The sequence below is a fragment of the Eriocheir sinensis genome, chromosome 22 (assembly GCF_024679095.1).
Source record: "Eriocheir sinensis breed Jianghai 21 chromosome 22, ASM2467909v1, whole genome shotgun sequence".
In the NCBI taxonomy this organism is placed as follows: domain Eukaryota; kingdom Metazoa; phylum Arthropoda; class Malacostraca; order Decapoda; family Varunidae; genus Eriocheir; species Eriocheir sinensis.
The window spans coordinates 9659330-9673344 of NC_066530.1; the positions used below are offsets into that span (position 1 = coordinate 9659330).

The window sequence follows — 14015 nt, forward strand, 5'->3', positions numbered from 1 at the left end:
TACTTTTGGCAAACAGTACACAGGAATGGGATGGAGTACTTTTGGCAAACAGTACACAGGAATGGGATGGAGTACTTTTGGCAAACAGTACACAGGAATGGGATGGAGTACTTCTGGTAAACACGGCAATGCCATGAGTAGCAGACACCGAGCACTGCCCCTGCGAGGGGGACAATGAGTGTGTCCTGCCAGCCCTAACGTAAGGTTCAGCGCCTGGCCGCCTCACAAAATGCTTAGAGAGGAAGCTCACAAAGAGGAATGGGGAGAGTAATGTTGGGTACCTATAACATGGAGAGACAGGAAGCGACATTGTGGATTAGAAGACATAGTAATGGTTGAAGTAATTTTAATGACTATTAAGAATAAAATGTGTGGAACTGATGGCAGGTGGACACCCAAAGAGAGTGGCAACCCAGAAGCTGTGGCAGTGAGGGCAGACAGAGAACAGTGGAGAGATGAATACGGAGTGTTTGCCAGAGCAGGGTGGAGTGCTCCAGCACCAGACAGAGAGGTGGGAAAGGCCTTTGTCCTTCTAATGAATCAAGATGATGATGATGAATGAGTTCATTTTCTGTGTCATTCTTAGTTTAGTTAGCTTCCTGCTCCCCTACGTCAACACAAAGGAACGACGCAGCACAGCCACCCTTGTTGACTCCCCCTGTGAGGGCAAGACCAAGACCCTCTGTAAGGCCATGATTGCCAGCAAGACCAAGACCCAGGGCATTCCAAGCTAAAGAAGAGTCACACAGACAGTATCCCACAACGACTGACTGCTGTTACCTGTAGGAGGAGCCTAGACCGTTGACATGCAAGGTCTCCACCAGGTAGGGCATGTTGCCCAGCTCTGCATCATACGATATAGTCTGGTTCCATGCGTAGGGAAGCTGGTGTTGTCCAAGGGAGAACGCCCGCGTGGACTTGGCAAAGAGGGAGCCACTGCCAGTCTGCACGTAGGCCTCTGTGAAGAGTGACAAGCATGGCAGTAATGAAGGTGCTTGTAGCCTTGCACTGTTACCACACACATTTATGTAAGATTTTATGGCCAACTGACTTGCATGACTCAATGAAATTCAAGTGGACAGAACAAAGGGAATGAGGAAGGTCAGGGTTATTGATGTCCACTCTGGCTACTCCTGATTTGTGAGCTGTAATATGAGTCAGCTTACACCCCTTGATGCTGCTCTAATGGTAAAAAATAAACTTTGAAAATAATGAAGTGGCAGCTTAGTGATTAGCACTGCTACGTGATAATTGTGAGTTTGTTTGAATTATAATGGTGAAGAACTATTCTAAGCCATTGGTAGAACTTCAGTCACCTGGTGCCCACTAACCCAAACTTTAAGTGCTTTGGTCATGACATGAAACAAAAAGGGTAAGTAACAAAGTGTTTTTGTAAAACATGATCTGCCGGCAATGACTACGAATTACAAGCCATCACCTCAGCCCTCAGGCAGCTCAGCTCGGCTGGTCCTCTGCAGACTGTTTCTGCCAAAAAGCTGCCACACTGTTTATTCTTAATACAAATTGCACTCCTATTTAAATTGTTTAGATTTTACCTTACTGCTAAGAGGAGCTTATAAATTTATATACAATAAAATTTCAATGTACTGCAGTACCTTCCTCCACTTCCCATATAAAGGTTTTGAGAGGGGTTCAAACCTGTGTAGGGCTGCAGCCTGATGGGAGAGCCGGGAGGAAGGTACGGCACATCCCCGGTGACCACAACGTCCACCTGCAAGGCTCCGTCAGCGTCCACACCTCGCACCACGTGGGTCATGTCAACCGTCTCTCCTGAAACATGAGCTCTGTGACAGTGTCTCAGCACACCACTACCAGTGCATCCCAGACACATGGTGGTGGTTCACTTTGAAGAAATTCCTCCTTGAAATTGATTCTGCATTACTTCTGCTTAAAATGAATGATGGACCAGTGGCTTTTGGCCCATCTGTTGCGGTTGAAGTTTTATCAGCTGTTTTTCTAGCAGGAAGATTGTACAAGTTTGTTAAATGAAAAATCTTTTGCCTGCTATGCAATTTGATCACAGGAAAGGACATAGATCGAGGTACTGATGCTTTACCATGAGCTGCAGGGCTCCTTGGAGGTCTGCTCTGGGCCGAGGATATTTCTCTCAATTTTAGTGGTAGTGAATCATACTGCAGAGGCCCTGAGGGTGACTCACATAAGGGGCATCAGAGGCCCTGAGGGTCTCCACATCGTTGGAGGACCTCCAGGTTCAACTATGACAATGGGCACTGTTGAGACCGGCCAGTCGGAGGCAGATTGGTCGACCCAGGCCGTCGATATAATAATAATAATAATAATAATAATAATAATAATAATAATAATAATAATAATAGGTTTATTAATGTATGGCAGCCGTTAGGCTGAAAATATACAAATTGAAAATACAATAAACTAATAGTAAATAGGCTACACTAGAGGGAGAGGGTGGGGGGTGGTTTGGGAGAGCTAAAAATAGAGACATAAGGGAGAGGGAGGGTGGTGTGAAGGGGGCACTAAGAGGGTAGCGGCGAGGTACTAATCTCCACCGCGGCCCTTTGGGTTTGACTGTCACTGGGCATTGTTTATCATCCTCACCATCGCGGGCACTGCGCTATGTTTGTAACGGTCGGTTCACAGCGCTCTGAAGGGCGTGAGTATGTTGTGGTGTCTGGTGAAGCGGGTGGGGGGGGGGGAGGGGCGTCGGGTGGCAGGAGGTGGCGGTGGCGAGGATGGTGAAGCAGGGAGATTCCAAATTTTCTGAGGGTGTCCTGGTGCCTGTCAGAGAGCCTCGGGAGACTCAGGGTGGTCAGGGCATTGTCATAGGTGTGGTAGTCAGGGCCTAAAATGACCCTGAATGCCCTCTTTTGAACCCTCTCAAGCTGCTGTTGTTGGGTGAGGGTAAGGGACGATGACCACGCCGGGGAGGCATACATGAGCTTTGGCAATATGAATGATGAGTAAATACTGCACAGCTCAGCAGCCGGTGCCCCCAGCGTCCTAAGTCTATGCAGCATGTACAGCTTTTAGGAGGCTGCTCTGACGGTGTTGGAGACGTGGAGCTTCCAGTTGAGCTGGTTGTCCACTGTGATGCCGAGTAGTTTGGTGGACTGGACAACCTGGAGGCGGTGTGAGCCAACAGACAGCAGCGGAGGTGGCACATCTCTCTTGGACGTGCAAACGTGCATCACCATGGTCTTGGTGTGGTTAATAGTGGCACTATTGTCCACCGTCCATGCCTGAAGGTTGTCGAGTGACGCTTGAAGAGGTGCATAGTCTGGATCCCTGTTGTTGACGGGGACGCCCAAGGTGCTGTCGTCAACATATTTCCAGCGATGCGGTGTGTCCATGAGAGAGTCGTTAATGAGCACCAAGAAGCAAAGCGGACCAATTTTAGTGCCTTGCGGGACGCCACACGTCAGCTCGAGAGGAGGGGAGACCGAGCCTTGGGAGCGAACTATTTCCTGGCGTGCGCTGAGGAAATCAGTCAGCCACGATACAATATTAGGGTGAAGCCCCAGCTCAATGGCCTTAGTAATGACAACAGTGTGGTCTACAAGGTCAAATGCTTTCCTGAAGTCGACAAAAGCAAGGGCAAGGGAGGTGTCTTGTTTTTTTTTGTCCAGGTGGCTGTGTATGAAATCTAGAAAGCTGACCAGGCAATGAGTGGTGGAGGAGTGCTTCATGTTGCCAAATTGTTGGATGTCTATGAGGTTACTAATATCATAAGCCCAGTTAAAAATAAAATCTTCACAAATGAAGCTGGGAATGGGTGTGATGGCATGGCCTTAGGTCATTAAGGGACTGAAGGCTGGAAATTTTGGGGATGGGAGTGACATAGGACGTTTTCCAGTCACTTGGGCAAGTGTTCTGTTCAAGTGAAGCATTTATTATGGAGCAAATGGGGGTGGCAAGTTCAGGGGCAAATTCCTTATAGATTTTGATTGGGAGGTCAGTGGGCGTGGTAGCTCTGTGCGTCCTTAATTTCTTTAATTTATTGAAAACGTCAACCTCCTGGACGGAGGGGAATGGGAATGGGGATGGTAGGTAAGTGGGGAGGGCAGTGAGATCAAGTTTTGGGAGGCTTTGACAGATACCCGCAAAATGGGTATGTATCTCCTCGGCCACTCGGTCAGGTGGTAAACGTGAAGTGCAAGGGAAGGAGGGTGAATGTTTGCCGAGTCCACAAAGAGACCTGACCTTGTGATACCACTGTCTGTTGTTGGCCTGTTTAAGATGGTGTAATTTTTCAGGATAATAGTTTGCTCTGGCAGTTTTGATCTCCCTGATGACTGTTCCTGAGCTGTCTGTAGCGGGCAGGGTCTGATGGATGGACTGGGAACGTCTTGATGGGGAAGAAGGTGTGGTAGATGCTGGTAATAGTGTGCTGATACTGCTCCCATTTGTGGTTGACGTCTGGCTCATTTGTCACTTCAGTCCAGGGGGTTGTGTAATCCACTGCCCGAACCGTCTGATTGCCGAGTCAGTCTGGGGTTTGAATGACCTGGCGGAGGATGACTGAAGCAGTGAGGTGGTGTGAACCGGTTCCCACAGGACTGACGAGCCTCTCCCCCCATGGGGGGGAGAGGTGGGGGGGGGAGTACTGCTGGCTCAGGTCGGTCATGATGAGGTCGAGAGTAGCTTGTTGGAGGGTGGGGAAATTAACGACCTGAGTGAGATTCAGTTGGTGCATCGTGTCGCTGACGTTTAGGCGGTTAAAATCCCCACAGATGACCAACTTGGCAGAGGGGAATCTCACTCGAAGCGTGTCAGCTGTGTCGATGATGTGGTCAACCAGCAGCTGTGCAGTGGGCGCACGGGAGGGGTGGTATGCCACACAGTAGATGATGGAGGCAGTGTGGCGAGGATGGCGGGCAGGAGTGACCCTCACCCACAGGGCCTCCACTTCCTCGGGGGTGTCGACCTGAAGGTGTGAAGGAGTGAGGTCAGAGCAGCAGTACAGGGCCACTCCCCCTCCTCTCCTATTAGTCCTGAGATGGTGAAATAGTTCATAGTTATCGATGTTGCAGATCTCGGGAACTATTTGCCACGCCTCCGTGATGGCCACCACACCAGCACCAGTGGACCTGACCGTCACCATTAATTCCTCGATCTTGTTGCTAAGGGAGGTCACATTGGAGAGGAGTAAAGAGGGAAGACTATACCATGCTCGCGGCACCTCAAAATGTTTGTACTCCTTCTCCATCACTGGTTTGTTCTGATTCACTCTCGTAACGATGACAGGGATGTTTCTCGCCACTCGTCTGCCTCTCCTTCTGCTTCGATTGCAGAAGAGTTTGGTGTTTTTCAGGCGTGTAATAACGTCCGTCGGAGGGTGGCCGCTCCCTCGTCTTAGTTTAAGCAAGTCACAAGGGCAGCAGCGATGGGTGGCTGGGGCGCACATTATTCAACACTGGCAGCTGCAGCACGCTCGCACGTACACACGTATGTCACTCGTAAAAGTACAGGATGGTCACTGTTGCATACGTACACTGTTCAACTTTAGCAGGTGTGGTCCTTGTTAGTGGAGTGATGAGGGCTTACAGCTACGGTAGGAGTGAAGGGGGGAAAAGGGGCCAACAGACTGACCCCGGGCTGCTGTGAGAGCACCAAGCCGTGTCTTGACCGTGTGAGGTCAGGTCAGGGGCGGTCTGTCTTGACCAACCGGATGCGACAGTGCCGGGAGTATGCATGGTTCCAGGAAGACTATAAGAAGAACCAAGGCCGGGCTATAACTGACATCTTAGCTGGCCGTAGCCCCGGGGGCGATATCGGAGACCTCCCTCCCAGAACAGTTCAGCTCTAGTGGGAGATTTTCGAACATCCTAATCCCGGCTCTGCCGGGCAGCTGACTCCGGTGAATCTGGGCGTTGGTCATCTGATGATAGCCCCAGTGAAACTGGAAGAAGTGATGGCGGCTTCCGCCGCCACAAAGGCTGACACGGCAGCCGGGCCTGACGGAATGGCACTGTTTGACCTGAAGGCTCTAAGCACTGATCAGCTTTTGTGGCTGACGGACTCAGCCATCATGCTGGGCTCCGTCCCCGAGAACTGGGTTCATGACCAAACTGTGCTGCTCCCAAAGGTGGACGCGCCTCGGACAGCCTCTGACTACAGGCCGCTGACGATAGCACCCATCCTGACGAGGATGTTCCATAGGGTGCTGTCGCAGCGGCTTGCTCCACACGCCCCCCTACCACTGGGTCAAAAGGGATTCAAGCGGGAAGAGGGCTGCGCCACCAACTTATTGTTGGTGAGACGTGCCCTCGAAGTGGCTAAGAGCACCCCCCGCTCCCTGTACATGGCCTTCATTGATTTCAAGAAGGCCTTTGACTCAGTGGGCCACCCCGCCATAGTTAATGCCACTAGGCGGTAGGGCTTGGGGGAGCGATTCGCCAACTACATCAGCAATGTATATGCCAAGGCATCCATGAACCTAGATGAGAACACCAGGGTGGAACTTGGAAGAGGTGTCACGCACGGCGACCCATTGTCGCCTTTATTGTTCAACCTCACTTTGGACCAGGCCCTGTCCGCCCTGCCCCATAACGTCGGAATAGAGCTGGGTGGCCGCGCTCACGGCTACCTGGCTTTTGCTGACGATGTGGTGCTACTGGCCTCCACCAAAATAGGCTTAGAGGCAAGCCTGCAAGCAATAACATCTGCCATGGCTGCCTTGGGCCTCAAGGTGGGGCCCTCAAAGTGCGCCTCCGTGGGGGTAGTGGCGGATGGCAAGAAGACCTGGTACCAAGACAGAATAAGGCTCCATGCTGGAGGTGAGGAGATTCGGTCCTTAGGCCCAGGCGACTTTTTAAGTACCTGGGTTCATGGGTGGGCGCTGCTTGGGCGAGTGGTCCGTCCCACCTGTTGAACCAGCTCATCTCTAAGCTGGGGCGACTCCAACGAGCCCCAGCCAAACCCCAGCAGAAGCACTGGGACCTGGCCAGTGTGCTTCTCCCTCAGATGTTGTACCCTCTGCTACACTCGAGGGCAAACAAGGGTGTTTTAAAAAGGATGGATGTGGAGACTTGGAAGTTTGTCCGAATTACCCTCCATCTGCCATCAATGTAAATCAAACAAGAGGTAGGTTTCTATCGAAAAATAAATATTTACTTCATTCAGTGGAGAGAGAGAGAGAGAGAGAGAGAGAGAGAGAGAGAGAGAGAGAGAGAGAGAGAGAGAGAGAGAGAGAGAATATCCATATCACCGAGATATCCACTCAGGCACTCAGTCTCCGCCTCACTCGTGTGAGGAAGAAATGAGGGACACCATGAGCGACTGGCTAGTATTGGTACCGGTACCGAGTAGTCTGGTACCGGTACTGTACCGTATAGCTGGTACCGTTAGCACTGGTACTGGTACCAGTACCTGCCCACCCCTATTGTTGAGTAGCGTGGCAGCGTGGGTACTGTATTGTTGTTCAAGGGGCGCGCGGGAAGAACTGAGCTCAGCTGTGTGGCCGCGGCGCCGTGTGAGTCCAGTTGCGTGAGACATCTGGTGGCCACTCCATAAAATATCGCGTATAAGTGGAAAAAAAACATGTAAATTAAACAATTATTTGGATTTTGGACCCCGCGTTATTTAAAAAACGCATAAACCAAACTTGTGTAAATCAAGAGTTACCTGTATATGTAATATGTAAGTGCATTGCCCTCTGTTGTCATTATAATGCCAGATTAGTTAACATATTCTTTGCTCTAGTAGCCACAAATTGTGCTCCAGGTTTTGGCCGAACAGGATCAAAATAAAGGTTCATGTCAGCGTGAGGGTCTCATGCTCCAGGTTAACATCACCTCAACTCCGGTAACATGCGGCCTTCACCCTCTTGGGGGGCTCCAGTGATTAGCATAATAATAATAATTATAATAATGATAGTGATAATGATAATTTGCCTGGATTTATTCTAGTTTGTCCACTTGTGATCTTTGTGAGCGGTGAGTGAAATATAGAAACAGTAAGCTAGTTGAACCTCTCTGTGAGCTATTTTGCAGCTGCGGCAGCAGGCAGTGTCATATGAGCAACAGGCATTTAAAAGTCAATCGTTTAATGATTTAATGATTTGCGACAGAAATAGTTAGCAGATTATTTCATAACACACCAAAAAAAAAAAAAAAAGTTTCATCTGCCACTGCGAGATAGGCGAACTTGTAAAATTTGACTCATAGTATGGTCCTATACCCGTAAAAATACGCCCCCACGTAGGGCCCCTGTGCCAACCTGGCAGCCTCAGTGCCTCGCAGTGTGCTGTGCGGCTATACAGACAACGTACAGACAACATACACAATAAAAAGAAATATATACCTACGTTTGTTAGGTTCATTGGTATTATTATACCTACTTTTAAGTTTCCGCTGCTTATAACGGACTTTCAGCATTAACGGACTACGTATCCCCCCAATTAGTCCGTTATATCGAGGGTTTACTGTATATGATATATATATATATATATATATATATATATATATATATATATATATATATATATATATATATATATATATATATATATATATATATATATATATATATATATATATATATATATATATATATATATATATATATATATATATATATATATATATATATATATATATATATATATATATATATATATATATATATATATATATATATATATATATATATATATATATATATATATATATATATATATATATATATATATATATATTGGAGCTGGGCACTTACGATCATCAGTCCGATTGTCCGATCTTCCGATCTGATCGGAACAGCAATTGGCGATCGGAATGCAAAGATTGTATCATCTTTGTAAAATGTAATCGGACTGTGGACATCGGAACTTCACAAACTAACTTCCGATCACCGATCACAGAAAAGAAAGTGGTCAGCGTTGTCATGGCAACAAGTGACTGCGGACTTCTTACAATTATTTTTATACATGTTGCTAAATAGTTACTTCAATAAGCGTCTTTATTTATAAAATTAAGCGATAATTATTGATCGTTAATTTATTTAATCCTGGTAAAGTATCATGAACAAGACGCGCAGGCGCAAAGTTGCTTTATTTGCTTGGCGGGACTTGTTACACGACGCCATGACAGTGTGGTGTGGGCTGCAGTAGTGGGCTTCTGCCCACTCCAGTAACTGAGTGGCCTGCCCCAGTTGTCAGTTATGCATTTTCTGCTGCAGTGTTACCACCCTCTAATGGCAGGCGGCAGTTCCTTTTCGGAAAACCTAAGCTAAAAGGGGGGGGCTTCGCCCCGCCTCGACTCCCCCACTTTCTTAACCGGAGGGACGGCTTTGCCTTCCCTCGACACCCCCCCCACCCACCCGTCGTGCTCCTCCCGCAACAAGAGGAGGAGGAGGAAGGAGGTCTCGCGAGACAGCGCAACATGCCGCCCAGACCTCGGCACCAAACCAACGCCCCATACCCCTCCCATCCAAGAACTTATCTAACCTCTTCTTGAACGTATCTATCGTGTTGGCGCTCACCACATGACTTCTACGTCTGTTCCACTCATCCACCACTGTTGGTAAACCAATTCTTGCCTATGTCTTTGTTGAACCTGAACTTATCCAACTAAAACCCATTGCTATGTGTCCTACCCGGTGTGGTGTCGTCTGCCATCCACATATCCTAAGACATACCATCCAATCTATGCATGAGCGGGATTTGTTTACAAACAAAGAGTGGATGAATTGCAACACAGTACAGTGTCTTTGTTGACTGCCTATCGCGATATGTCCCACCTGAGTTTTTTTTTTTATCTTTTTAAAAGTAAATGTTGACGTATGTTTTGAATTTGAAAATTGCTTGAAATATGAAAGTTTCTTCCTGCACCCTTTGTATGTCAGTAAATGAGGTATGTCGGTAAATTTGATAAATGAGATAACCTGCTCCCCTTGTATGTCGGTAAATGTGATAAATGAGATAACCTGCACCCCTTGTATGTCGGTATATGTGATAAATGAGATAACCTGCTCCCCTTGTATGTCGGTAAATGTGATAATTGAGAGAACATGCACCCCTTGTATGTCGGTATATGTGATAAATGAGATAACCTGCTCCCCTTGTATGTCGGTATATGTGATAATTGAGAGAACATGCACCCCTTGTATGTCGGTATATGTGATAAATGAGATAACCTGCTCCCCTTGTATGTCGGTATATGTGATAAATGAGATAACCTGCTCCCCTTGTATGTCGGTATATGTGATAAATGAGATAACCTGCTCCCCTTGTATGTCGGTATATGTGATAAATGAGATAACCTGCTCCCCTTGTATGTCGGTATATGTGATAAATGAGATAACCTGCTCCCCTTGTATGTCGGTAAATGTGATAATTGAGAGAACATGCACCCCTTGTATGTCGGTAAATGTGATAAATGAGATAACCTGCTCCCCTTGTATGTCGGTATATGTGATAAATGAGATAACCTGCTCCCCTTGTATGTCGGTAAATGTGATAAATGAGATAACCTGCACCCCTTGTATGTCGGTATATGTGATAAATGAGATAACCTGCACCCCTTGTATGTCGGTATATGTGATAAATGAGATAACCTGCTCCCCTTGTATGTCGGTATATGTGATAAATGAGATAACCTGCACCCCTTGTATGTCGGTATATGTGATAAATGAGATAACCTGCAACCCTTGTATGTCGGTATATATGATAAATGAGATAACCTGCACCCCTTGTATGTCGGTATATGTGATAAATGAGATAACCTGCTCCCCTTGTATGTCGGTATATGTGATAAATGAGATAACCTGCACCCCTTGTATGTCGGTATATGTGATAAATGAGATAACCTGCACCCCTTGTATGTCGGTATATATGATAAATGAGATAACCTGCTCCCCTTGTATGTCGGTAAATGTGATAAATGAGGTAACTTTTTTTTTGTTTACATCTCAACCTATAGCGCCGGTAGGCTTTCTTCAGGGGCCTGGTGGTCGGCCCAAGCCCATCATGGCGCAGGCAATTTTTATAGTGGCGCTAGTTATGCTTGGCTCATGCTGCCCCCTGGAACTCATTTTTGATTCGCTTGTGCGGTTTCTTTTAGAATCCGGGATGATAGGTGGTCTTCTGGACAGCCTGTGAGTAGTATTAGGCCACTCGGCGGTGGCTAAAAAATAGCAGGTGGTAGCGTGGGGATTCGAATCGACATTGTCCATGGCGTGATTAATGCTATATATATATAATTTCTTAACCACGTCCTGTATACCAAAAGAAAGAGGAAAAATAAAGATATTTATGAGCAAATAATTAAGTTATCACTTATTTCATATTATTACTTAAGGAATGCCTAAAATAGGTGTTTCTTGTAATTATTATTTTAAAAAATTAGTAATTATTATAAGTTTTAATGATCGGATGATCGGAATGGTGATCGGAACAGCAGTACTTAAAAAATGATCGGATAATCGGAATCGGATCAGTTGCCCAAACTGATCGGATGATCGGGGATTGGAAAAGCAAAAAAGTGATCGGTGCCCACCACTGATAAACCTAGAAAGACGTTGTTGATCCTTGAGTGCAGACTGACCTGTAGCAAACGCCACGTGAGCTTCTCGCCGGAAGAAACCTTTAGTGAGCGTGTGGCCGTTGGCGGCCCCGTTGACCTCGTACGCTGCCACCCAGTACATGGGGGAGAGCAGGGAGAGTAGTGGTGTCAGCCAGACTCCCTGGAGAATTAGAAAAGTCACGTTATCAGCCTGAAACATTGACAAATCTTGCTCATGTTAAGACATTGTCACCCAACTGTTGCAGGAATACTGTATAAATGTGTTTGTCTGGCATGAAGTGAAGAGCTTCACTCAGAGCCACACACTGGCTTGCACAGCCAATAAACACTAGTCTTGCAGGACTTTGACACAACACGTGATGTGCTGGACTGACTGACGGCTCGGCAGCTCAACACCTCGTGATGCACAGCAGCCAATGATGTCTCACATGTTTTGGTATGAGCGGGCCAACGTTGGCGCCCACGATCCGCTGCATGCCCAGCGTGGAGACGTTGGCCACCAGGCTGACGATGCCCAGGTCCTCTCCGTTCAGCTCTCCCATGAGAGTGCCGTGAGCCACCACCGGAAGCCTCTGACACACATCTCCAACACACACGTCACTCTGGAAACATAAAATTAATTGATTCAAGAGAAAATAGAGAAAAGGATAAAAAGCCAGTCCTTTAAATCTTAAAGGATATTTCTTGCTATGATGACAGCTCTGACCCACACAGTGAACAGCCAACTTCCAGCATGCTGACACAACTAAACACTACTAACTAATGAAGAGCATACACCAGGCCATGTGTTGCTTCACTCACCTGCTGCCTCCACTCTCAACAGCATGCCTACATGCAGTCACCCTTCACATTCTAAGGATCAGTCGTCTTGCCCCAGTCATGAGTCACACCTTGGTCTCCTCCACTCAGGGTTGTCTCACACAGAAACAATCCTGTGAGCAGGATTGACATCGGGGAGGTTTGCCACATGTCAATAAAGCTGGAGTTGGCGTTCACAGACTAAGCTGGCAACAGGCCTCCATTCAGTTTCATCAAGTAGTCGCTGGCTCGACACGAAGTCGTTCCAGTGATACCCCGTGATCCTGCGAAGGCACCTGGCACCAAACGCATCAACACGCCCCTCCAAGTCACTGTTTAGTGTCCGTGTCTCACTGCCATACAGTAAGACAGGGAGAACAAGTAACTTAAAGATTCAAATCTTTGTACACCTGCATAAATGTCATCAATGCCATATACTCGTATTGAGTGAGTCCATAACACCGTGGGCCAGGCCACTCCATTAAGTGACTTCCGGCTGAGACCCACCATTGTTATGCACTGCACTACCAAGGTATGGGGAGCTTGGTGACCTTGGCATCCTCACCACATGCATGAACCAACTGAACTGTGTCATCCAGTATGTCTCCAAATGACTGGACCTTGGCTTTGGCTCAGGAGACCTTTGGTCCTAGAGGCTTCACCTCCACTACAGCGATTGGAAAGTTAACACCTCGACCTCCAGCGATGCCACGAGAAATACAGCATCATTAGGAAAAACAAGGCCCCTGACCTTGATGTTGCCAACAGATGCTTCGCCATGACTTTGGTCAACAACTTTGCCTAACACCCAGTCCATGCAAGTGTTGACAAGTGATGGAGCAGGAATGCACCCACCCCTGCCTCTCTTGCATTAATAGGGAAGAAGCCAGAAATGCCTCCCTCACACTTCACAGCACTCTCAGTCCCAGAATAAAGGCCAGTCATCAGGTCAATAATCCTTCTTCTTCTCGGGATTTACCCCCTAAATAGGGGGAACGGGCCTTTGTCTTACAACGGCCCGTCGCAGGGGGAACCCGTCGCAGTGGGAACCCGCCGCTGGCGTGCGGTGGGTGTAGGGACGCCTCCGCCGCCGCCACAGCCACGGGTAATAGCTGGCGAGCAGCGACGGAGGCACGGGCTCTCTGGGCAGGCGCCCAGCAGACACCCGTAGTGGTACTCATGCGAGCAGCCAACTGGTCGACTTGACCGCGGAGGGGTGGCCCAAAGCGAGGATGACCCCACGGGTCCACCTCGCCTCCGTAGAAGGGCCACCCGGCTGCTCGCCCGAGGAGTGCTGGCGTTCCACTGAATCCTTCCAGGAATCCCTTGGACCTACAGAATGTCCCAGAGTGCCTCACGATGCACTGAGTTAAAATCCTTCTTGAGATCAGTAAAGGCTGCAAGCAGCTCCTGTTGAAACTCACATCGGCATTCCACAAGGACCTAAAGTATTAGGATCCAGTCATTTGTTGACTTGCTGGGTGTGAACGTGGATTGCTCAAGTCTCTGAAACGTTAGCAGATGAGATCAAATTCATACAGGAAATCCCCTATATACGAAAGGGTTAGGGACTGAAAAAACCTTTCGTTTATCGATTTTTCGTATATCGAAGCCATTTCCCCCATAGGATTGTTAATAAATAGGGGGGTTAGGGACCAGCGCCCGCAAAAAAATAATAAAAAAAAGTTAAATATAACT

The 14015-nt window shown here is 47.7% G+C and overlaps 1 protein-coding gene and 1 long non-coding RNA gene across 8 annotated transcripts in view; both read right to left on the reverse strand.

The window, feature by feature from the left end:
* The window catches only part of LOC127002010 (hemicentin-1-like), a 251350-nt gene that overhangs the window by 41989 nt on the left and 195346 nt on the right, over positions 1–14015 (reverse strand). For 3 of the 4 annotated variants that reach the window (XM_050867330.1, XM_050867331.1, XM_050867332.1), the window contains exons 91-94: positions 11948–12121; positions 11541–11679; positions 1660–1791; positions 781–958 (exon numbers count right to left, since the gene is read on the reverse strand). In XM_050867330.1, coding sequence (XP_050723287.1) covers positions 781–958; positions 1660–1791; positions 11541–11679; positions 11948–12121 — 623 coding nt within the window. Of the gene's footprint in view, positions 1–780; positions 959–1659; positions 1792–11540; positions 11680–11947; positions 12122–14015 lie in introns of those variants that run through there. The other variant, XR_007755636.1, reaches the window with a different exon arrangement.
* On the reverse strand, positions 8716–11530 carry LOC127002011 (uncharacterized). Of its 4 annotated transcripts, none has more exons than XR_007755640.1 (3): positions 10678–11530; positions 10384–10635; positions 8716–9963 (listed from the first exon to the last, which is right to left on the reverse strand). It is a non-coding gene; the product is annotated as an uncharacterized LOC127002011 (long non-coding RNA). The 4 variants fall into 4 exon arrangements; XR_007755638.1 differs by lacking the exon at positions 8716–9963 and adding an exon at positions 10099–10299 and having other exon boundaries at positions 10762–11530; XR_007755637.1 differs by lacking the exon at positions 8716–9963 and adding an exon at positions 10099–10299 and having other exon boundaries at positions 10384–10593.